This window comes from Dicentrarchus labrax, unplaced genomic scaffold (assembly GCF_905237075.1).
Source record: "Dicentrarchus labrax unplaced genomic scaffold, dlabrax2021, whole genome shotgun sequence".
Classification (NCBI taxonomy): Eukaryota; Metazoa; Chordata; class Actinopteri; family Moronidae; genus Dicentrarchus; species Dicentrarchus labrax.
Genome location: NW_026136706.1, coordinates 26,372,520 through 26,397,456, shown reverse-complemented (window position 1 = coordinate 26,397,456; position 24,937 = coordinate 26,372,520). Strand labels below are relative to the sequence as shown.

Here is a 24,937-nt window from a genome sequence, read left to right as displayed (position 1 = left end):
GGGAACAGGAAAACTGTGTACAGACATAAAACGTTCATAAGACAACATATTACCAGCATTACCAAAAAATCGAGGATATGGATGATACCTCTTTCAAACCCTTTTAACAAGAATAAGGATTTGTTTCTTATAAGAATATTGCTATTATTCCAGAGGAAAGCCTTGTGGGGTGAGAAATTGTGGACAAAAGCCAGCTTCCATGCTAGGAAGGTTTGTTGATGAAATTTTGATAGTTTGATTGGTAATCTATTAGGTAAAAGATTACATTTCAAAAGAAAGGAAAGACCTCCAATTTTATTAAAGATGTAGTTTGGGATGAAAAACCAGATACTGTCAGGGTTTCTGAGACACTTTCTCAACCAGTTAACCTTTAAGGTATTGACAGCAGGGGCGCCATATAGGGGGGAAAAGTTAGGACAATTCCAAGGGCCCATGACTGACAGGGGCCCCAAAAATAGGTAAAAACTAATGTAAAATTATTAAACCATCATCATTCAGTATATATATTTCAAATATAATAATAAAATTAATGATCTCTTTGTTTTTACTTGTTTTTGGGAGTAAAAGTTAAATATCCCCATTGACCAAAAAGTAAACATCCATATTGACCGACCACCCCCCTGTATCTGCATGAAATGGTTTGGTCCTGTTTTGGGGACTTATCAATGACTGTGTTTGCAGTCAGTAGATGCGCCAGAACTACAATGATCACAATGTTGCATAGTGAATCAACATCTGGTTTTCAAAAAAGGAAAGAGAGAAAAGAGAGAGAGGAAAGACAAAGGCAAGGATGTCAATCTGTAACCCAGTGTTTCACCAAGAAAGGAGCCTATAGTCTGTGAGTGGTATTAACCTGTTGGCTTAATGTCCATAGTGAAATAAGATAGCCAGCTACAGACTAGTGTTAGCCTACATTTAATCACCATTTAATCAGTTCAGGGAAACGTTTAGCAAGATATTCATATTAAATCATTGTCCCTGCCCCATTTAACAGACTTAACAACAGATGAGTCAGCAGCACCCCAGTCTCCCATAACTGTACCCCTCCCTGTCCCAGTGAAGAAGGTGAGCAACATTGTGTTCAATGACAGGCCAGTTAGCATCATTGCAGAGAGTCTGTGGGGATTTCTGTCTCTCTTGCTCTATTTACCATTATTTTCTCACATAATGATCATTATGAAATAAAATAAAAAAACAACAACCTACTGTCTGTACTGGATGCTGGACAGTTGGAACAGTGAGTAGTTTACCTGAGCCTGCATGTAAGATACAGACAATATTAAAATAATCCAGTTTGATACGTTCATTTAGATTGAATTATGGAATGACATCTATAGATACAGACTTTATTATAATAATAATTAATAATAATAATTAATTTCGTTAAGAGAATTTTCCATTTTGAAATGTTACAATAAAAATACATTGAGACTGTAAAAGATGACCTTTAGCAAATTTTTTATGGTTGCTTTTAATCTTGCATCAAATAGTGAACTGCATACTGTCTGCAGACTTGCATGCATTTACAAATCACCAGCAGTAAATATTGTGATAGTACTAGTATTGAACTACAAGAAGCAAGACAGTTGCAAGCCTTTAATTAGAGTTATGTAAAGCTTTTGATGGGACAGTTCGGTCCTAGAGATGTGGTGACAACAGCTGCGCAGAGGGGGCCCAATTTTTTTTTTTTGTCATGGGGCCCAAAATTCCTGGCGGCGTCCCGATTGACAGTGTCGATAAAATCTAGGACTTCAAGACCTCCTTCTGCCTTACTGTTGGAGAGTGCACATTTCTTGAGTTTATGCGATTTATTTTTCCAGATGAAGTCTAAAAAATTTAAAATGTTGCCTAACTGTAAGATCTTTAGTTATGAAAATTCCTAAATATTTAACAGAAGTCTTTACTGGGATATTTTCAATTGCAGAATCATTGGAATTATACAAAGACAAAATTTCACATTTGGACATATTAAGTCTTAGACCTGAGGCATTAGAAAATTGGATAATTAGAGTAATAGCATTAGAGAGTTGATTCTTGTCTTTTAAAAAAAAGTGTAGTGTCATTTGGGAGATTTTTAATTCTCTGCCAAAAATGTAATACCTTCCATTTCACATTGTTTACTATATTGATTGACAATAACTCAGTGACTAAAATAAATAAAAAGGGAGATATAGGGCAGCCTTGTCGGACACCTCTGTTAATTTTAAATCTTTTAGATGTGTTCAAATTGATTATCACAGAGCTGTTAATGTCTTTATAAAACATACTGACATTATCAACAAAGTTATTCCCAAAACCGAATACTTTGAGGGACTGAAAAAGAAAGTTGTGCTCAATTGTATCAAATGCCTTATAAAAGTCTAAGAACAGAATAACAGCCTCGGTGTTAACTTCATTTGCATAGTCCAATAAATCTAAAATGAGTCCAATGTTACTGCTAATATGTTGATTTTTCGTAAAACCTGTTTGAGTTTCTGCAATAATCATGTCTAGCCCTACTTTTAACCTGTTGGCATATACATTTTATGATCAATTGTTAGGAGAGTAATAGGACGCAAATTCTCTATTATTAGGGGGTCTTTATCCGGTTTGGGAATAAGAGATATAATACCCTGCTTCATTGTAGCCGTCATCTCTCCTTTACTGATGCATTCTTTGTACATAGATAATAGTGGGTTTTGAATAGATTCCCAAAAGTGAGTATAGAAATCGACAGATAAGCCATCAATACCGGGTGACTTTCCTTTCTTCATTGAGAATAATGCATTTTTAAATTCAATAGTTGACAGGTCAGAGTCACATATAGATGTGAAATCTTCAGTAATTAAGGGAATATTAGTCTGAATTTTTCTAGAAAACTTGCACAATCCTTTGGGTTAAAGTTAGAATTATATAGTTTTCCGTAAAAATCAGAAACAAACTCATTTATCAAATTTGGATCTTTTGAGGGTACTCCATTGATATTGAGGGAAGTTAATGACTTTCTTTTTGCATTCCTTTTTTCTAGAGCAAAAAAGTAATTAGTGTTCCTTTCTCCTTCCTCTAGCCATTTGGCCCTCGATCTAATAAATGCACCTTTTGCCAAGTCTAGATAAAATTGATCCAGTTGTAACTGGATGTTCTTTACTTCGAGCTCTTCTTCTAGAGAAATGTGTTCTTTATTGAGTAAAAGGTTAAGACTGTACATCAGATCTGTTTCTAGCTTGTGTTTTTCATTCTTTAGTTCTTTACTTCTTTAAATAGCAATATACCTGACTTTATATTTGAAGAACTCCCATTTTTTCTCAGTCACCATACAAAATTATATGTGAACCACTGTATTTCTTGTGCAATTCTGTCAGTTTTGCTATTTTATTAAATAAGATCTTGTTGGAGGCATGAGAATTAAACCCATATAAATTGCAAACGATGAAGATAGCATTGTCTTGTTTAATTATTAGTGCAATCCATCTACCATTATCAGAAGGCACTGTTTCAAGAACATGCCCTTTAAGCTTGTGTAGAAAAAGGGCGTTGCAGTGTAGCGCGGTTGTGGCAGGCAACCGCCGTGCAGGCCCCAACGTGAGTTGATGGCGAGGTTCCGCCCAGCGCTGCTTGCAGCTTTAACTAGAAAATTCCTAAAGAAATTTTGAGTGTGCCTGTCTCTGGCCCGTGACTCTGGCCCATACATTATTGACACTGCCGAGTAGTTTACAGTATATGACCTCTACCATTGCTTAGGTATGTGACAGATCAAGCTTTCAACATGTGTGTGTTCATATGAGAGAACAAATGACTGTTCAAAATGTAGCATTGACAGTTTGTAAAAAATTCTGCCAAGCAACCAGCTATACTTTACTGCTAGCCTAATGCTTGGTGTATGTGAATCACAACACATTGACACTACCAGAGAATGTCTAATAAGGAGAGAAGTTCCACTCTCGGTATACTTCCGGCTTCTGAACTGTTGCAGTTCCACTCTGGCTCCATATAAGGGCGCTCACAGGATGAGTGCAGAATGACTGGCAGTCTATTCATACTTTGCAGTCACGTGATTACCATGGTTACCTGGCGGGCAAGAAACATATATATTTACATATATCCGTCACCTTACACCGCACAAAAAATGAAAGCCTACAAAAGTACGGATAGCTATCTTTTCTTCAAGAGTGGATGGGTTAACAACGCTGTCGTATGGGAGGTGAAAAACAGGAATATCTTCATAATCAAAGCAAACGTGAGTGTTACTAGTTAGCCAGCTAACGTTACCCGCTAACGTTTGCTAATGTTTGCATGTTTGTAGCTATACACAAAGTGACATCTGTTCCGTCGTGTGATGAAATCTTCATCTGAATATGTACACCCTGCCTGCCGGCGAATGACAGCTTGATAAGTAACGTTAGTTTAAAAAAAACCTTATGCCAACTAGGCTGTATCATATATGGCTAGCAGGATGTCAAACATTGTAGCCTACCTGCTCATCCACTCCACATAGCATCAGACAACAGACAAGAGCAGCTGGGGCAGCGCAATGCCTTTAATCCTGTTAGCAATCTGTTAGGTTGTAACGTTAATGTAGTAGAAATAACTGTACGATAGTAACGTTATGTATGCAAAGTAACTGTAAGTAAGTAAGTAAGTAAGTAGACGCAGTACTCTTCTCATCATATCATATCAAATCACGTACATATGATATATATATATATATATATATATATATATATATAGTTTTACTATACAAAAGGATATATATATATATGTATATACTTTTGTATAGTAAAACTGGCGACGTCCTGGCAAGATCCTTGATTAGTTTACTGGGTTTCGTTGCTGGAGAATGATGTTCTTGCCCGCCAGCTAGTAGTTGTGACGTCACATGCAAAGTATGAATTGCGCTATACCCCTCAAAATCCACTTTTCTCAGGATATCATTTTTTGTCTAGTAATTTGAATGTTGCATTTGAAAGGGGATGCAAAGAAATTACACATTGCTGGGTGTTAGATTTTTTAGAGTCACTTATATACTTTAAAAGGTCTTTTAAAATGTCAATGACGTCATACACATCGTACGGCCAGAGATACTGCTTTACGGCAAGCCTCGAGTCACTTTGTGCTTCCGTGCTCTGCACTTCCTTTTCTCTCGAGGCATCGACAACACAGACATAACGATAGGCAGATAAAAGTGCCAGCAACCCAAAAAAAAGTTGCTGTGTTAAAAAAAAGAACTTGGGCGAAAAAATCCGCCTTAACATTCTGGTCCTGCTTCAGATGCCCCGATGCCATCAAGCGGGATCTCTGGTCGTAATCAGTCCTTCACTGACCAATCAGCGTTCATTAGCAGAATGCTAGCGTGTTATGGGCAACAACAACTCAACCTGTAAGAAATCGAAAGGACATAAGTACTCGTTCATTCAACTTTCGACCTATAACCCATGTTGAACTTGCAAAAACTAAAATCAAATCTGAGATTTCTCAACGACAATCAGGTGAAAGAGACAAATTTAGCCGTCTAGCTCCATCTGCTCCCATTCATTCTGCACTCATGGGCGATCGCCCCCAGTGGTACTCTGGTGGAACTGCAACCAAAATTGGTACAATGGGACTTAATAGAGAGTGGCCAGGCTCTCCGTAGACGGGCTCTGACACTACTCAGTAATTTCATGTCATATCATTTATTTGTTTCTTTTTCATATATTCATTCATTTACAACTCTAGGACTCCAGGCCGTCCTTGTTTTGCTCATCGCCAGTCTTAATATTGTGTCCGTGTCATCTGGTGTTGATGTTCTGATCGGCTGCCGTCTTCGCTATAGTCCTCTCTTGCTAGCGAGTGCTAGCACATTCATACCTTCTTCTGTCTAGCTAGGTTGTGTAGCACATTAATAGCTTGTCATCACTAGCAAGCACAAGCATAGTAATACCTTGTCATCCTGTTTAGCTAGCTAGCTAGCGCTAGCATATTAATGCCTTGTCATCATCTCTAGCTAGCTAGCTAGCGCTAGCATTTTTATACATTGGCTGCGTTTCATTAGTAGTTCCACTTCCCCTCGTTCACTTACCCTCAGCCCTTGGTATGACGTAACAGCATACGTCGCACGGAGGCCACTTGGAGCGCGGAGGGAAAGTGGGCAGGGGCGGAGCGGGGGATTTAAATGAAACGCACTTTCCCTTACTTGGCGTTATAGCGGCAATGACGTAAACTGCAATGCATTGTGGGTGATATCCACCTCGGAGTGACCATCGTTGTTCACTCACTCCCTCAGCCCTCCATCTCACCAAGTTCACTTCAGTTTTCCAGACAATTGGAACGACACTTATGATGGCGGCGGGGATTCCCCCGAGGGCAAGTGCCGAGGGCAAATGAACGAGGGCATGTTGAACAACTAATGAAACGCAGCGCTTGTCATTCTGTCTAGATAGCTAGCTACCGCTAGCATATTAATACCTTGTCATTCTCTTCAGCTAGCTAGCTAGCTAGCGCTAGCATATTAATCCAATCCAATCAAACTTTATTTGTTAAGCACTTTAAAAACAACCAAAGTTGACCAAAGTGCTGTACAGGAGAATAAATAAGACATCATAAATGTAAACAGTGATGGTGACGATTAAGACCATTACAATACACATCCATTACCCATGCTTTCCAGGCACACTAATAATGGTAATGGTAATAATGGATCCCCCATTTGGTCGACTACTCCTCCCGCAGTTTTGGTCGCACATACACAAAAAGGTACCAAAACGTGCGGCTCGGTGGGGACATTATTGCTATGAGTTTTCTTAGCGTTTCGCCAAACAGTTTGCCGATAAATCGCCAAAAACCAGGCCAAAAAATGAATGGGTGTGTATTGGTAGAATGGCCAACTGAAAATAACCGCAGATTTCTGGACCTGGTCGCCTAGCAACCAAAGCCTGCAGCTCACAAGCTTGACTGTGAACAGGTATTACTCTCCAATGTCGTTTTTCGGTCAACTACTCCTCCCGCAGTTTTGGTCACACATACACAAAAAAAGGTATCAAAACGTGAGGCTCTGCCGGGAGATTAGTGCTATGACTTTTCTAACCGTTTCACCAAACAGTTAGCCGATAAATCGCCAAAAACCAGGCCAGAAAAATGAATGGGTGTGTATTGGTAGAATTCTCACAGCTAGAGTGCATGACTTGATCACAAGAGTGTAGACAGAGAGAAAAATTTGTCGAAAAATAAATTTGTAAACTGCTCTCAAGGCCACAAATGTCACTATATTTATATTTATATATATTTATATTTATAGATAGAAACGTAGGTAAATCCGCTGGGGTCGCAGTGATACCACTGCTGAAGCTGTCAGACAAATAGTTTTGGCGGGAAACGCACTGATGCACCAGCAACACCCTCTCACGGCCCCATCTACTCCAATGTAAATTGGAGAGAAGAAATTTTGAAAGGAGCTCTTTGCACCATTCCTTCCTCAATCTCCCGAGGTCACATTTTTTAACTTTAGCCAATGAAACTCGGCAGTCCTATGGTCAACAAGATGACGATGCTCACGGTCTTTCGGTTTTCATTTCGGTCGTTCCTGGCCAATTCATTTTGAGATTTTCTGTCTCTCTCAGGAGTGAGAGACAGAGAGAAAGCGCGCAGCTACTGTGGCCTCCCCAGTTGCCACGACAATCAAAGCCTGCCTCTCACATACACATACACACATAGCTAGCTAGAGAGGAGTATTTAAGGCAGGGGTCCCCGAACTACGGCCCCCGGGCCACATCCGGCCCGTCTAATCAACTGGAATGGCCCGCTTAACGATCCCAAACAATCCCTCTAAACATGGCCTATTATTTAAAATTGCATTTTCCTATAGAGCTTGGCAATGTGACGTCACCGCGTTCACGCCGCAGTGTCGGGCGATCAAGCGTCAAGTGCGCGCGGGCGAGGAGAACGGAAGAAAGCCAGATAACAAAATGTGGAAAATGTAGGGGAAACGGAAAATAGATTCATAGTGCAGAATTTTTAAACAGCAGTGGACAGATGACTATTTTTTTGTCCAGTGCAAGGAAAAGGCAGTTTGTTTAATCTGCAAAGAGACAGTGGCGGTGTTTAAAGAATTTAATATCCGCCAACACTATGAAGCCCGCCATGGAGGGCAGTATGCTAGCTTGCTGGGCCAAGTGAGGAGAGACAAGGTGGCTAAGCTAAAAAATGGATTTGCCACCCAGCAGAGTACAATGCTACGCCAAACACAGGTGAACCTGTCATCCGTTTTAAACGGCCTCAATTTACAGCTCCAAGGCAAGGGAAAATTAATCTGTGACATGTATTCCCACGTCAAAGCTTTTGAGGTTAAACTGGCGCTGCTTGTTGGAAAAGTGCAAAAGCAAGACTTCACCCATCTCCCTACTACTCGAAGCCTCTCAGCTGAGGAGCCAGCGGTCCCGTTTCCAACCAAGAAGTGCAAGGACGCACTGGAAACGCTGAGAGCGGAGTTCAGTGTGCGGTTCCGTGAGCTTCATGCCCACGTTAAAGAAATTTGCATATTCTAGAACCCTTTTGCTGCCAACATTAATGACACCCTGCCTTTCTTCAATTTGAACTGGCTGAGTTGCAGACCTGCGATGTGCTGAATGACGCATTCAAGCCCAACTGTCTCATAGAGTAGATAGATAGACAGATAGATAGATACTTTATTCATCCCCAAGGGGAAATTCACAGTTTCCAGCAGTATCCACAAACTGATAATAATAATAATAATAATAATAATAATAATAATAATAATAATAATAATAATAATAAGAGGAGGTCAATTTAGAAGAACTAATAGAATAAAGTAGAATAAATAGCTAAATAACGAGCATGGGGCTAGTGTCCTAAGGTGCATGGTCAAATCCAGTGCTTGAAAGGCCTAAGGTGCATAAGTAGTGTCAGTTAGTCAGTGGTCACATGATGCAGGGTGCACTGCATCAGGTGGTATAGTTAACTAAAGGGCAGACATATTGGAGTTTAGAGTTTTCCTCCCCTGGGTGGAGTTGAAGAGCCTGATGGCGTGGGGGAGGAACGATCTCCTCAGTCTTTCAGTGGAACAGGACAGTGACAGCAGCCTGTCGCTGAAGCTGCTCCTCTGCCTGTAGATGGTGCTGTGCAGTGGATGCAGTGGATTGTCCATGATTGACAGGAGCCTGTTCAGCGCCCTTTGCTCTGCCACAGATGTCAGTCTGTCCAGCTCTGTGCCCAACACAGAGCCCGCCTTCCTCACCAGTTTGTCCAGACAGTACACTACTGCGTGGAAGAGGGCGCTCGCCACAACAGTCTGATAGAATATCTGCAGCAGTTTTTTGCAGATGTTGAAAGACGTCAGCCTTCTGAGGAAGTATAATCGGCTCTGACCTCTTCTGCACAGGGCATCTGTGTTGGCAGTCCAGTCCAGCCTATCATCCAGGTGTACTCCCAGGTATTTGTATGTTTGTACCAACTCCACACAGTCACCGTTGATGGTCACAGGTTCCGGGTGGGCCCTGGGCCTTCTGAGGTCCACCACCATCTCCTTGGTCTTGGTGGTGTTGTGGCGCAGGTGGTGGGAGTCACACCATGTGACAAAGTCCTGAATGAGTTTCCTGTACTCCTCCTCCTGGTCATTCCTGATACAGCCCACAATAGCCGTGTCGTCTGCGAACTTTTGCACGTGACAGGACTTATAGGACTTAGGAGTTATATTTGAAGTCTGACGTGTACAGGGTGAACAGGACCGGAGAGAGCATGGTCCCTTGCGGCGCTCCCATGCTACTGACCACAATGTCAGACCTGCAGTCCCTCAGTCGCACATACTGGGGTCTGTCTGTTAGGTAGTCCATTATCCATGCCACCAGATGTGAGTCTACTCCCATGTCTGCTAGTTTGTATTGCAGAAGTCGAGGCTGGATGGTATTGAAGGCGCTGGAAAAGTCCAGAAATGTAATTCTCACAGCACCGTTTCCCCTATCCAGGTGAGAAAGGGATCTGTGCATCAGGTACACAATGGCATCCTCTACTCCCACCTTCTCCTGGTAGGCAAACTGCAGTGGGTCAAGGGCGTGGCGGACCTGTGGCCTCAGGTGGTGTAGCAGCAGCCATTCCATGGTCTTCATCACATGTGATGTCAGGGCGACCGGTCTGAAGTCATTTAGCTCACCAGGATGTGGTTTCTTTGGGATTGGGATGATGCAGGATGTCTTCCACTGTCTAGGGACCCTCCCCTGTTCCAAGCTCAGGTTGAAGATGTGCTGTAGGGGGAGTCCCAGCTCCAACGCACAGGCCTTCAGAAGTCGAGGGGATATTCCATCTGGACCTGCTGCTTTGCTGGGATGAAGCCTCATTAGCTCTCCACACACCTGGGCTGCTGTAATAGTGGGTGGGACAACCAGCTCCTACTGTGGCTCCTGAGGGGAGCGAGAGAGAGACAGCAGCAAAAGGGGGTATGGTGACCTGAGGTGTTAACGGGATGGGGTGGTCGAACCTGCTGAAGAACTGGTTCATCAGGTTTGCTCTTTCTGTATCTCCCTCCATGTGGGCCCCCCGCTTTGAGCTGCAGCCGGTGATGATCTTCATCCCATCCCACACCTCTTTTAATGCTGTTGTTCTGCAGTTTCTGCTCCAGCTTCCTTCTGTACTGCTCCTTTGCTTCCCTGAGCTGGACTCTGAGTTCCCTCTGTACGCGTCTAAACTCCTGCTGATCTCCATCTTTAAAGGCCCTCTTCTTCTGGTTAAGAAGGCCCTTGACATGATTTGTAATCCAGGGCTTGTTGTTGGCATAGCAGCGCATAGTTCTTACAGGAACAACAACATCCATACAGAAGTTGATGTAGTCAGTAGTACAGTCAACAGCCTCCTCGATGTCCTCACAGTGCGAACCCTGCAGTACATCCCAGTCCGTACTACCAAAACAGTCTCTTAGAGCTCTGCTTCAAAAGACCACTTCCTGAATGAGCGCATTGTTGTGGGTTGTCTCTTCACTCTTGGTTTATATTGAGACTGAAGCAGAATCAGGTTGTGATCAGCTTTCCCCAGTGCAGGCAGAGTGGTGGCGCTGTATGCGTCCTTAACGTTTGCATAAAGTAGGCCAATAGTCTTATTTCCCCTGGTGTAACAGTCAACATACTGGAAGAAAGCAGGTAGTATTGTGTCCAGAGTCATGTGATTAAAGTCCCCAGAGATTAACACCAGAGCCTCAGGGTGCTGTGTTTGTAGTTCTGCTACAGCGGAGTGGATGACGTCACACGCGACTACCGCGTCAGCACGTGGTGGGATATAAACAATAACAACAATGGCGTGTCCAAACTCTCTGGGCAAGTAGAAGGGTCGCAACCCTACGGCAAGCAGCTCAACGTCCCTGTTGCAGATGGAAATCTTGATGTTCACATGTCCAGGGTTACACCACCTTGTGTTCACGTATACAGGTAGTCCGCCTCCTTTCCGCTTCCCACAGGCATTAGTGTCTCTGTCCAACCTGTGCTGAAGCCGGGTAGCTCAACGTTAACGTCTGGGACGTTAGCCACATTTCAGTGAAGCACAGCAAACTGCTCTCCCTGTAGATTTTAAAGTTTTTCACCAGCGCAGCCAGTTCGTCGATCTTGTTCTGTAGTGAGTTAACATTTCCCATGATCACCAATGGTACAGAGGGTTTATATCGCCACTTCTTCGCCATTCGCCTGGCTCTGCCACGATAGGGTCTCCTCACCTCGTCAGGTAACTGGGGAACCACACCAGCCCAGGACTTTGTCTTCAGCGTGAGAAGTTGTTTTCTCGAATAAACGAGTTTGGGTAAATAAATATCCATATCTATTGGATAGAAGTTGATCAGATGTGACAAGGCACAAATGTGAATATAAAAAAGCAAAAACAAACGTCAATAAAAATAATAAAAAGTCAAAAAAGATCACTGCACTGCTGAAAGGGCTGCCACTCGTGGCAGCGCCATGGCATCCTGTAGTTGGTAAGTACTATGTAGCAAGTACTATGCTTCCCTCCCAAACGTCCGAAAGCACGCTATGAAGATGTCCAGTTTTTGGGAGCACATATATCTGTGAGCAAACTTTTTCACACATGAAGCTGATAAAAAATCCGACGAGATCAAGACTCTCAGATCAACACCTGCATCAGTCTCTGAGACTGGCTGTAACTGGAATGGAATGTGACATCAATCTCCTCAACAGTCAGAAGCAAGCCCACAGCTCACACTGATATGGTAAGCCTGCTGATTTCAGTAACTATGAATATGAAAAAATGTCAGTATAGTCATGCTCTTTTCATAGGCAACATGTTTCTTGAACAGTGATGTCACATACAAAATGAGACTGCAGCATGTCATCTGCTGATGGGCTGCTTGTGTTTTTCTATCTGCCATTCCTGAAGGGCCTGCATGCTTCCAGGACCACCCTAAAGTCAGGAGGATAGATTGTGGTTGACCGCTCCCACCCTGGAGCCAGGATCCTCATCATCACAGCACAAAAACCTAATCTAAGAGTCATGTAAATACAAAACCAGATCACCTTATATACCTGTTTATTACAATTATTCTGTATTAATGTTATTTCACTGTAGCCTTAGTAAACATACCTGTTAGACAAAATACTATGTTATGTATTGTTAACTCACCTTTATCTGAGAATACAAAATCAGCTCAACAAGATAAGACTACCTGATTCTTACCATTATTCTGTTTTAATATTATTTCACCATGTGGCCTTAAGAAACAAACTAACCTGTCAAGACAAAATACTTAACTGTTGTTAACTCACCTTTACTTCACTCTGTACATACAAATTCAGCTCACCTAGATAAGACTACTTCACCTGATTTTTACTATTATTCTGTATTTATATTATTTCACTACCTGTAAAGACAAAATACCTACCAAATGTTAACTGACCTGTACCTGTTACAAAATCACATCACCTCATTGTTACCTGGCATCAGCTTGTGTTTTTATTTTCTATAAAATAAAAGGAGTATCTGTGGTACTTCAAATAAACACAAGAAGACTTTCTATTACTTTTTTTTTTTTTGCAAACCAACAGGTGGTGCCAAGGCCCAGCGAAGGGCAGCTGCAAAAAGATTATCATTATAATCTCCACAATAATACTGGTTGTCACTTTGGCCCATATCATTTCCAGTTATAGACTGACAGAAAGGAAAGTTGATGTGGCCCCTGCTGAAAAAAGTTTGGGGACCCCTGATTTAAGGTATTAACAAGCTAGCGCTAGCTAGCTAGCTAAAGAGAATGACAAGGGCTGTGTCTCATTCCGCATATATTCTGTCAGTATTAATATGCTAGCGCTAGCTAGCTAGCGTGCTAGAGATGATGACATGGTATTATTATACGGGCTAGAGACAGGCACACTCAAAATTTCTTTAGGAATTTTCTAGTTATTATTCTTATTCATTTTCCTCATCATCACTACTATACTGTTGTTGCTGTGCACCTCTGTCTCTCTCTCACCCCAACTGGTCGAGACAGACGACCACCCACCTAGAGCCGAGGGGTCTGTCCGAGGTTTTTGCCTTTTAATAGATAGCTTTTCCTTGCCGCAGTCACCAAGTGCTTGCTCATGGTGGCAACTGTTGGGCCACTGTAAATAATGTTATAAGGAGTTCGGTGCCCTGAGATAACTAGTTATGAATTGGTGCTATACAAATAAAACTGAATTGAATTGAGTTACGTATGCTGAATATTTCAGCCAGGAAAACATTATGTGCGAGTATAATTCTGTGAAAGACGTTGGTGGTCGTCTTATTTTTTCCACAGCAGTATGTTTTCTTTTTTGTTAATATAGTAATGCAAAACGGTAAATGGACCTGGACTTGTATGGCGCCTGTATGACGACCCGCTCTGCCTCTGCACCACAGCCGCCTAGTATAGCCCATATCTTATAAATGTCACAATATGTACAGTTTTATTAGTTACATTTTTATTTTCTATTTACATCCAACTTGTTATATAAATATAATACATCATTTTCAGAAAAGCTGTGAAGTCAATGGATACAAGCTTGATCAAAATATGGTGAGGTTAAACACACAGGTTAGGGTGGTATGCTGAATGGATAGGTTAGACTCTAAAATCAACTGCATGCAAATGAGACAACATGGGTAGTAAATCACACAGAATGGGCAGTAAGAGGGAGTTGACCCATCAACCTCTTGCTAAGGACTTCAGGAGAAGCTGTAGACTCAATGAAAAGATGACTGGGTGGTGATGTGTACAATATCCATGATGTAAACAACTCTTATTAGAATCACTTTCAAAACTACTGCTCAGTCCATTCATGAATTTTACACATCTGGTTCTTAGAGAAGTCAGCATATTTGCAGATTGAAGTTGTTGTCAGATGCAAAGTCAGTCCACAGAGTCTGGAACTAAAGGCCAGTCCAGCTGAACTGGACCAAACTCTGGTGTGTGGCTCAACATGGACACACACCACACACAAGGTTTTTCTCTGACTATGCCTTAAGGATTTAGATCAGAGTAAACATTCTGGTCTAGTTATGATCTAACTTTTGTTAAGTTCCAAACACAAGTGGGTGTTTGAGATGCTGGTGATAAGTGGATGGACACAGCAGAGGTACAGAGGGCTGGATGGAAGGAGGGCAAATCTGTGTGTTAATGAGAGAGCTTTGAACAGAAAAGGTAATGTGCAACTGAAAATCTTTGATGGTTGACCGATGAAATTAGATAGTTCTGCGGTCAATAAACTGTCTGACTGCTTAATCTGTAACATCAGCTCATCAGTACCTCTCTATTTTACTAATTTGTACAAAACATCTGTATTTCCAGTATTAATCAAGAGGAACAAGTACGATCATGTGTGTAGACTCTGCTCAGTGATTTCTGAGTCCAGGTCCTTTTGTCTGCAGGCCACGATGCTGCACTCAGGCATTGTTGATGATTATGAGAGCAGGAATAGAAGTCTGCTGACTTGTCTCACACATGGCTCCCTGCCCAGTTGGCTTGGCAAAGACTCGTGGCGTGTTAAGGTTGTAGACTCCAGCCTGGAGGAAACAGGCTCGCAGGGTCAGGCACAGGACCTCCTGAGGTTTCAGCTGCAGTTTGTACTGGGTCTGACCCACCCAGGTGAATGAGCTGTGGACCTCCATAGACTCTGGGCTGAAAAAGGCATGGATGGAGATGGAGAGCTTAGAACATATGATCCCTTTAACCCAGAAAATAAACTGACAGTTAAAGTTATATTTAACTGCCAATCAAGTCCTATGGTTAACGTCTGTCAAACAGCAACAGGCCTTTATTGCGTATAGATTATTGGATAAATTACAATACTGTGGCAAGCAGCACAGAGTAAGAGAGAAGAAGCAGCTCTCAGCAATGTCAACTAGAATTGATTGGCAATGTATATCTTAAATTACTGAACATGTTAATGAACATTTAACTTTAATATTCTTATATATTTATCTGTATTCCATATACATCAATCATCTACTAAAAAACGTACCTGGTGCTTTTGTGCCGTAAGTCAATAATGACATCCACTTGAGCCAAGGAACAGTTGGACAGAGTCAGAGTAACCGGCACCACACAGAGACTACAGACAGAGAGAAAACCAGCTTCAGTAATCAGTTCTTCTGAGAGTTTACTGAGGTTATATTTATTACATTCAACCAAAAATGCAATTGTTTTCAGAAGTGTTTTCATTTAAAGCTTTATTAAAATACAAAATATAAAAAAAGAGGTATATATATATATATATATGCAACAAGTCACACAGTTATGCAGATGACACTCAAATAATACAATAATAAAATAATCTTTCCAGCTTAGTCTTGACACAACAAGCTACTATTTCTTCCAGGGGAGGAATATCTTGTTCATGACCTCTCCATTACCATTGAGAACTTGGTAGTGTCTTCGGCCTGGACTGCAATGAACCCGTGTGTGACACTGGATGACCAACATTGCTGCAACAACCAGCTATTGCAGATTCATGCTCCACAACATCAGGATACGTTAATTCCTCACCCAGAAGGCAGCACAGGTGCCTAGACTACTGCAACTAGCTCATGGCTAGATGTGCCATTCCTACACACCCTGCACTTGCAACCGGTGGCTGCTCAGAACTCATTCAAGACACTGGTACTCACCTACCATGCAGCAAATGGCTCAAAATTATTGATGCAATCTTTTGTTTCACGTCAGCTGTCATGCAGCTATCTTTACTCACAAAGCTTTCATGCACGGTGCAGCCATTGTCAACTCTCTTGCCGTTTCTTTCCTCCACTCTGCTGTGTGTGTGAGTGAGAGAAATCAGGAGCACCCCTGCCCACTGCAGAGTTTCAGTGAGGAGGAGAGAGCTGTAGAGAGCCGACACAACTGCACACAACACGTCACTGCAAGTGTAACAAAAGCCCAGTGGACAAAAGCCAATAAGAGTAATTAATAAATCTAATCCGCAAAAAAAGATGGGACGATGGGAATCAACACTCAGATACAGTTAATTCAAGTAACTGAGGTAAAGGGTACAGCGACGCCACAAACACTGGAGAGAGGAACTCCTTCCAGACAGCAACAACCCAAAAGATTACAAAGGGTTTGTTATTTTATAGTTTATTATGTAACAAAAACAACAACAAAATAAGCAATGCATTAATGCAATGCTGAGCTATTCAATTGTCAAGCATTGGATTGATTTTGTTAACTGTATTGTACTTGTGCACTGGGCCCTTGCATTATCTAAAAGTATCAGATCAAGACTCTGTATCTGCAGATACTCTATATTAAAAGACTCGGATCCGATCGGGGGCTAAAACAAATTTGATCGAGACATCCCTTTTTGGGAGGCTTTACAGCGAGAGATATGCCGCCCTATTGTTGTGGAGGATGCAGAATTTTAGCATATAATTATGTGGCCATTTCTATATAAAAATAATATAGATAATATAAAAAAAATGTACTCATTAGAAACCTACTTTTTAATTTAAGATTTGGCAATGAATAAGTGTTTGTTTTTTATGTTACTGACAAAAAAATGATGTGCCAAAAAATACATAAAGTAAAAAATAAAAACTGTAATATTAAGGGAAATGTAACTGAAATTAAATTTGTAAACCGTTCCACCCCTAGCACAAACTGGAGGGATAAGGAAAAGGGATAGCTCTGCTTTTTTCAATTTATTATCACATTGCACAATAACAGATGTTATGTGGTGTGTGTGAGTATGTATGTGTATGTGTGTGTGTGTGTCCCACCTATCCTGGACAAATGGATGTGTGTAGGTCTCAGGGTAGTGCAGGTTGGTTTTGATGAGTTGGGACAGCTCTGCAGGAGGTAGGACGACTATAGGAGGAAACTCTGATTTAAACTTGAGCAGCACCATCTCCTGAGTTTCCTGCAACAAACACATACACACACAAAGTTACAGTGCACTTGCACTGACGTCACAAGATTTCAGTGTCTGGTAGGTACAGTGTGAAATTTTGATAATGGCAAGATTACCATTTGTCTAGTCATGAATTCCAAGTAAGTGGTAAATGGACAGCACTTATATAGCACTTTTCTAGTATTCTGACCACTTAAAGTGCTACACATCACATTCACCCACACATTCATACACTGATGGCAAAGGCTTATCTGAACATAAAATAATTCATTTACACACGGAACAGCATCGAGAGCAATTTGGGGAAGGACACTTCTACATGCAGCAAGAGGAGCCCGGGGATTGAACCGCCAACCTTCTAATAATGGGACAACCCGCTCTACTCCCTACTCCACCAGTCTATCACAGTCCACTTAAATACATGCACACTGTACCTCTCTGGGAGTCAGAGAACTGGCCTCTTTGCCGATGGTCTGCAGTGCCACATGGAGCTGGCCCTCTAAGATCAGCTGTTTGTTATCCTCGACCACATAGGCCTGTACAGACACAAACATCACAGACTGGAATCTTAAGCACAGACTGTTCATTTAGAGTTTTATTAGGGACCAAGCCAGCGACCGCTGGAGGTCCCTATTGTATTTGCTATGTTTCTTCTTCTTACCTATTATTATTTTTAGCCCCCTTTGACTGCATTTTTGCCCCCCTGAACATATACGAAAAGTCAATTTTATTTGGCATAGTTGTCAGGCCTGATGAAAATGGGGATATTATATACGAAAAGTCAATTTTATTTGGCATAGTTGTCAGGCCTGATGAAAATGGGGATATTCTATGTGTCGCTTTTGGGTTGGCCACTAGGTGGCGCTACTATCATAAAAAATGCGTTTAGGCTAATAACTTCTGCATAGTTTGTCGCACATTCAAAAACCTTGTATCCACGCGTTCGGTGTACAGAGCTGAATCTCCCTGTGTAGGCCACGCCCACTTCTGCCTATAATTTTTCTCCGCTAAATGTCCATACACTACTTTTCCGTGTTCCCCCCATGCGCTTTGTCCGATTCGCACATTTTTTCACCTTGTATTTGAACGAACTCCTCCTAGGGAATTTATCGGATATGCTTAAAAATTTGTGAGTACAGTCAAAAAATGGTTCTGATTAAAAGTTGTGCTATTTGTGCATGTACGTTGAAGGGTGTGTCCGTGGTGTGCCCTCAAAGTTGGACATAGTGAATTCTGTGCCCATTTTCAGTGAATTTTTTGCGTTGTATTTGAACAAACTCCTCCTAGGGAATTTATCGGATTTACTTCAAAATTGGTCAGTAGAGTCAAAAAATGGTGATGATTGAAAGTTGTGCTATTTGAGACTGTACGTTGAACGGCGTGTCTGTGGCGTGAGGTCAAAGTTGGCCACTTTGAATTCTGTGGTCATACAAACTGATTGAAAAGTTGAGCTATTTGTGACTGTACATCAAACAACTTGTCGATTTCAGCAGATTCCCCATAAAATAGTACTCATAACTTCAGTGTGCAATGTCCAATCTCCAATAAACTTCATATATTCTGAAACAGTTTTGCCCTGAACACGTCCTCATAACTTCAGCGTACGTGGTCCAATCTCAATGAAACTTCACGTGTTTGATAACACTCAACATTCAGATATTTACCTGGCAACAGGAAGAGCCCTGGCTTTGAGCTGATTCGCAGATTTCATGTTGTGGTCAGCACGTTACGATGGCACGCCCTCTGCAGCACGCCCAGTTGCATGGGTGAGGCCCGCACGCTCTTGCAGCTTAATAGTATTACATTTCAGGGGCCCTATTTCTGTAATGTCACACACTGGCTCTCACGGTGTCTTTTTCCCACTGACCTAGAACTGAATCCAAGATGTTATGATGTCATGTCAAGAAGATCATGAACACTGCAGACATCTGTAAATTATGAACAGAATGATGAATGTGAAATATTTCAAGGTGTTGGCATGGATCAGTTGTGAATATGAAGAGGCAATTGCTGCTGCTCCAAAACAAAACTCTTAATGTTTTTAATATTATAATTTATCATTTATCATTTAGGTAAGAATACAAATTTGGTTTTGCTATATCAATGAGAATTAAAGCTGCAAGCAGCGTTGGGTGGGACCTCGCACTCCACGCAACTGCCATCGTTACACGTGCGGACCAAAACATGAAATTTCACGTAAATCAGCTCAAAATCGCCATGCGAGTGCGAGGTACTTCCTGTTGCCAGTAGGTGGCGCTATCACTATGTCTTAATATTATCATGTAGACAAGTTCAGGGCAGGACTGTTATAACACACGGAAGTTTCATGAGATTGGACCACGTACGCGAAGTTACGAGGACGTGTTCAGGCAGACTGTTACAGAAAAGAGTTTATGGAGATGGACATTGCACACAAGTTATGAGTGCTGTTTATGGCCAATCGGCGAATTCGACAAGTCGTCACCGGCACAGTCATTCACGTAACTCAGCTCAAAATCGCCACGCAGCGCTTACTTCCTATTGCCAGTAGGTGGCGCTATCACTATGTCTGAATATTGTCATGTAGACAAGTTCAGGGCGGGACTGTTATGAAGCATTTGAAGTGTGGAGCCGATTGGACAATGTACACTCAAGTTATAGCGAATTCGTGTTTTGTGGTGGTCCATCAAAATTTCCCGCCACCCCACAGACACGCCCCCTCACCACAGTCAACACATATCATCAACAATGTGTTTTGCATTTTATAAGTAAATTTCAGGTGGATCTGATCATCCTGCGAGGAGTAGAACATGAAAATATAAAACGTGATACTTCCTGTTACCAGTATGTGGCGCTATCACTATGTCTGAATATTGTCATGTAGACGTGTTCAGGGTGGGACTGTTATCAAACACGTGAAGTTTCATTGAGATTGGATCATGTACGCTGAAGTTATGAGGATGTGTTCAGGGTGGGACTGTACACTGAAGATATGAGTACTATCTGTTTGATGGCCAATCGGTGGAATTCGACACGTCGTCACGGGCACACGGTTAAACATACAGTCACAAATAGCACAACTTTTGATAACCAATGTGTGTAGATTGAAGTGGTCGAATTTGAAGTCAATCTGATAAAATCTGTAGGAGGAGTTAGTTAAAACAGAAGACCTTAAATGCTGGAAATAGCATCACAGTTTGACACAGTTTGATTCAACCTGGCCAACTTTGAGGCCACGGACACGCCCTTTAACATACAGTCACAAATAGCATAACTTTTAATCAGCACCATTTTTTGACTGTAATGACTAATTTTGAAGCAGATCAGATAAATTCTCTAGGAAGAGTTCGTTCAAATACAACGCAAAAAAACGCTGAAAATCATTGCAAAATGCTGGAAATGGCATAACAGTTTGACATTTGATTCAACCTGGCCAACTTTGAAGGCACGCTAGGGACACACCCTTTAATGTACATGCACAAATAGCACAACTTTTAATCAGCATCATGTTTTGACTGTACTGACCAATTTTGAAGTAGATCCAATAAATTCCCTAGGAGGAGTTCGTTCAAATACAACGCGAAAAATTCACCGAAAATGCGCACGGAATTCACTATGGCCAACTTTGAGGGCACGCCACGGACACGCCCTTCAACGTACATGCACAAATAGCACAACTTTTAATCAGAACCATTTTTTTATCTGTACTCACACATTTTGAAGCAGACTCTATAAATTCCCTAGGAGGAGTTTGTTCAAATACAGCGCGAAAAGTTCGCCGAAAGTGAAACTTTAAATCAAAATGGCCGACTTCCTGTGGGGTTTCAGGTATGGGTCCAAGAGGCTTTTTTGTACGTCCCAGCATGTTACACGTGCCTACCGAGTTTCGTACATATCGGTGAAACGTGGCGCCGGGGCTGCTGTTTTTTTATCCTGTAGGGGGCGCTTCACACACGACAAACACGATTTTTGGTATGTGAGCTTCAGGCACCACTCTACACGCGCCCTGTGAATTTCATATTCATAACTATTACGGTCTCTGCACAGTGATTTATCATGCCAAAAGAGCGCCACCTAGTGACGTATTTTTTTTGTCCTTTTTAAGGGAGCCTCAGGGAGCCATGGGGAAACATCGTACCAAGTTTTATCTTAATCACGCGTGCCGTTGCAGAGATATAAACTTCTTCATTTTAAAGAGCGCCACCTAGTGGTGATGGTCTGAAATTGTGCACGGTGCCTAAGGAGGACATGAGGAACTATGGACCCAAGTTTGATGTCAATTGGACATACCAATGTTGAGAAATGGTCCTCTTCCTTTTTTGACGAAAAATCTACAGGAAGTCTTAATTTTATAGCGTGCTTATTTTTTGAAATTTCAAAAATGTTCAAATTAGTCTTTTTGCCAGGGCGGTCCCCAGGTGCTAGGTGAAAAATTTTGTGCGAATCGGACAAAGCGTGTAGGAGGACCACGAAAAAGTACTTAAAGGACATTTCACGCTCTAACGAAAAAAATTATAGGCGGAAGTGGGCGGGGCCTATATGGAGAGATTCAGCTCCATTCATCGAACGCGTAGATATGAGTTTTTTGAATGTGCGACAAAATATGCAAAAGTTATTAAGTAACCAAAAAGTGAAAATACTTTCCTGAATAGTAGCGCCACCTAGTGGCCGACCCGAAAAAGACGCATAGAATATAAAGTTTTTTACCAGGCCTGACAACTTTGCCAAATAAAATTGAGTTTTCGTATATGTTCAGGGGGGGAAAAATGCAGTCGAAGTGGCCTAAAAATAATTAAAGCTGCAAGCAGCGTTGAGCGGGACCTCGCACTCCACGCAACTCGGGGCGTGCTGCGGCCGCGTCGCGTGCCGTCGTTACATGTGCGGACCAAAACGTGAAATTTCACGTAAATCAGCTCAAAATCTCCACACAGCGCTTACTTCCTGTTGCGGGTAGGTGGCGCTATCACTATGTCTTAATATTGTCATGTAGACAAGTTCAGGGCGGGACTGTTGTAACACACCTTAAGTTTCATTGAGATTGGACCACGTACGCTGAAGTTATGAGGACGTGTTCAGGGTGGGACTGTACACTGAAGTGGAGTACTATCTGTTTATGGTGACTGGTCGAAATTCAACGCAACGCCACGGGCACGCCGTTTGACGGAATGTCGCAAATAGCACAACTTTAAATCATGAATGTCTTTAGATTGCGCTGATTAAATTTGAAGTAGATCCGATAAATTCCCTAGGAGGAGTTCGTTCAAATACAACGCGAAAAATCACAGAAAATGACCAAAAAAATCTAAATGGCTGACTTTGATGCCACGCCACGGACACGCCCTTCAACGTACATGCACAAATAGCACAACTTTTAATCAGCACCATTTTTTGACTGTACTCACAAATTTTGAAGCAGATCTGATAAATTCCCTAGGAGGAGTTTGTTCAAATAAAACGCGAAAAGTTCGCCGAAAGTGAAAATGAAAATAAAAATGGCCGACTTCCTGTGGGGTTTGGGGTATGGGTCAAAGAGGCTTTTTTGTACATCCCGGCATGTTACACGTGCTTACCGAGTTTCGTACATATCGGTGTAACGTGGGGCCGGGGCTTCTGTTTTTTTATCCTGTAGGGGGCGCTACACACATGACGAACACGATTTTTGGTATGTGAGCTTCAGGCACTACTCTACACGTGCCCTGTGAATTTCATATTAATAACTATTACGGTATTTGCACAGTGATTTACCATGCCAAAAGAGCGCCACCTAGTGGCGTATTTTGTTTTTCCTTTTTAAGGGAGCCTCAGGGAGCCAGGGGGAAGCATCATACCAAGTTTCATCTTAATCACATATACCGTTGTAGAGATATAGACTTCTTCATTTTAAAGAGCGCCACCTAGTGGCAATGGCCTGAAAATGTGCACGATGCTTAAGGAAGACATGTGGAACTATGGACCCAAGTTTGGTGTCAATCGGACATACCAATGTGGAGAAATGGTCCACTTCCTTTTTTGACGAAAAATCTACAGGAAGTTGGAATTTTATAGCGTGCTCATTTTTTTAAATTTCAAAAATGTTCAAATTAGCCTTTTTGCCAGGGCGGTCCCCAGGTAGTAGGTGAAAAATTTCGTGTGAATCGGAAAAAGCGTGTAGGAGGAACACTTAAAAGTAGTTTATGGACATTTTGCGCTCTAGAAAAAAAAAATTCTAGGGGGAAGTGGGGGGGCTTATATGGGGAGATTCAGCTCCATTCACGGAACACGTGGATGTAAGTTTTTTGAATGTGCGACAAAGTATGCAGAAGTTATTAGCCTAAACGCATTTTTTATGATAGTAGCGCCACCTAGTGGCAGACCCGAAAGCGACGCATGTAATATCCCCATTTTCACCAGGCCTGATCACTTTGCCAAATAAAATTGACTTTTCGTATATGTTCAGGGGGGCAAAAATGCAGGCTAAAAATAATAATAGGTAAGAAGAAGAAGAAACATTGCAAATACAATAGGGACCTCCAGCGGTCGCTTGCGAGGTCCCTAATAATAGGTAAGAAATCGAGCAAAAACAATAGGGACCTCCAGCGGTCGCTAGCTCGGTCCCTAAATATGAATCATTGAGTCCTATTCTGTGCTACACCACAACGCCTGTATCGATCTCTGACTCTGATGTGTCATTGTCATGGAGGGTGTACCTTCCAGATTACAATAATGTTGAGGTCCAGTTCATTACACTTCTTGACAATGTTGGCGATGGCAGAGGCTCTGTTCTCAGTGGGGCCCTGCTTCTTGCTGCTAGATGATGTCCTGGATGATGCCACATCAACTTGCTGAGACTCTGAGGTCCGACAGCCACGGAAGAAGAAATCTCCACAGGGTGTGGAGGAACTGATGATCTACACATAGACAGTAAGAAGAGGTAAGCAGGAGGCAGAAAACATGCTGAGCTTTTCATAATCTTGCCCTATCTAGTTTTTCCTGCACAGAGGACCATCTGTGGTTTGTCATGGAAACCTTTCCCAAGTGAATTTTTTGTTGCGTGGCACCTTGTGTTATTAATGTAACCTTAATAGCATTTGCATCCAACAGAAATACTCCTAGCATCCTGGGGCCATAGTTTTTAACATTTACTTTTATTTTTTTACCTTTAGGTGGCTATAATCAATATTTCTATATCAATATAACAGCAGATTATTACGGAAGCCCTAAAGGGCCATGCATTCATACATTTTATTTCCTCCGTTTTCCCGTGATAAGTTAATTTTCTCGAGATCTCGAGATAACGAAACTTTGTTTTCCCGAGATAACGATATAATTAATTCAAGATCTCGAGATAATGACTGTGATATGATAACTGCGGTCAAGCAAGCTGTTACTCCGATTTCCCCGGTCAAATCAGCCGCACTTAAATTTACAGCGTATTCACTTTCGGTTTTCAAAATAAAGGTATTAAGAACAGTAAGCTATAATTCAAACCTACATTTAAAATAAAATATGTTACATTAAAGTGTTTCATGCGCCCATGATGAATAAAAAACATACTTAATATCAAGCATTTTTCTGCACCAATGTGAAGAAATACCAAAACAAAAGTTCCATATTTGTGCCTCCAAGTGGCATATTTTCCATATTTGAGGTACAGTAAAAACATA

The 24,937-nt window shown here is 41.8% G+C and overlaps 1 protein-coding gene across 3 annotated transcripts in view; it reads right to left on the bottom strand.

Annotated features, from left to right (window-relative positions):
• Window positions 1–13,878: 13,878 nt before the first annotated feature.
• Window positions 13,879–24,937, bottom strand: part of trappc8 (trafficking protein particle complex subunit 8) — a 61,106-nt gene continuing 50,047 nt past the window's right edge. For 2 of the 3 annotated variants that reach the window (XM_051403183.1, XM_051403184.1), the window contains 5 exons: window positions 23,981–24,181; window positions 17,750–17,851; window positions 17,185–17,324; window positions 15,435–15,524; window positions 13,879–15,091 (listed from right to left, as the gene is read on the bottom strand). In XM_051403183.1, the coding sequence (XP_051259143.1) occupies window positions 14,857–15,091; window positions 15,435–15,524; window positions 17,185–17,324; window positions 17,750–17,851; window positions 23,981–24,181 (768 nt within the window). In that variant the 3' untranslated portion in view covers window positions 13,879–14,856. Of the gene's footprint in view, window positions 15,092–15,434; window positions 15,525–16,160; window positions 17,325–17,749; window positions 17,852–23,980; window positions 24,182–24,937 lie in introns of those variants that run through there. The other variant, XR_007885167.1, reaches the window with a different exon arrangement.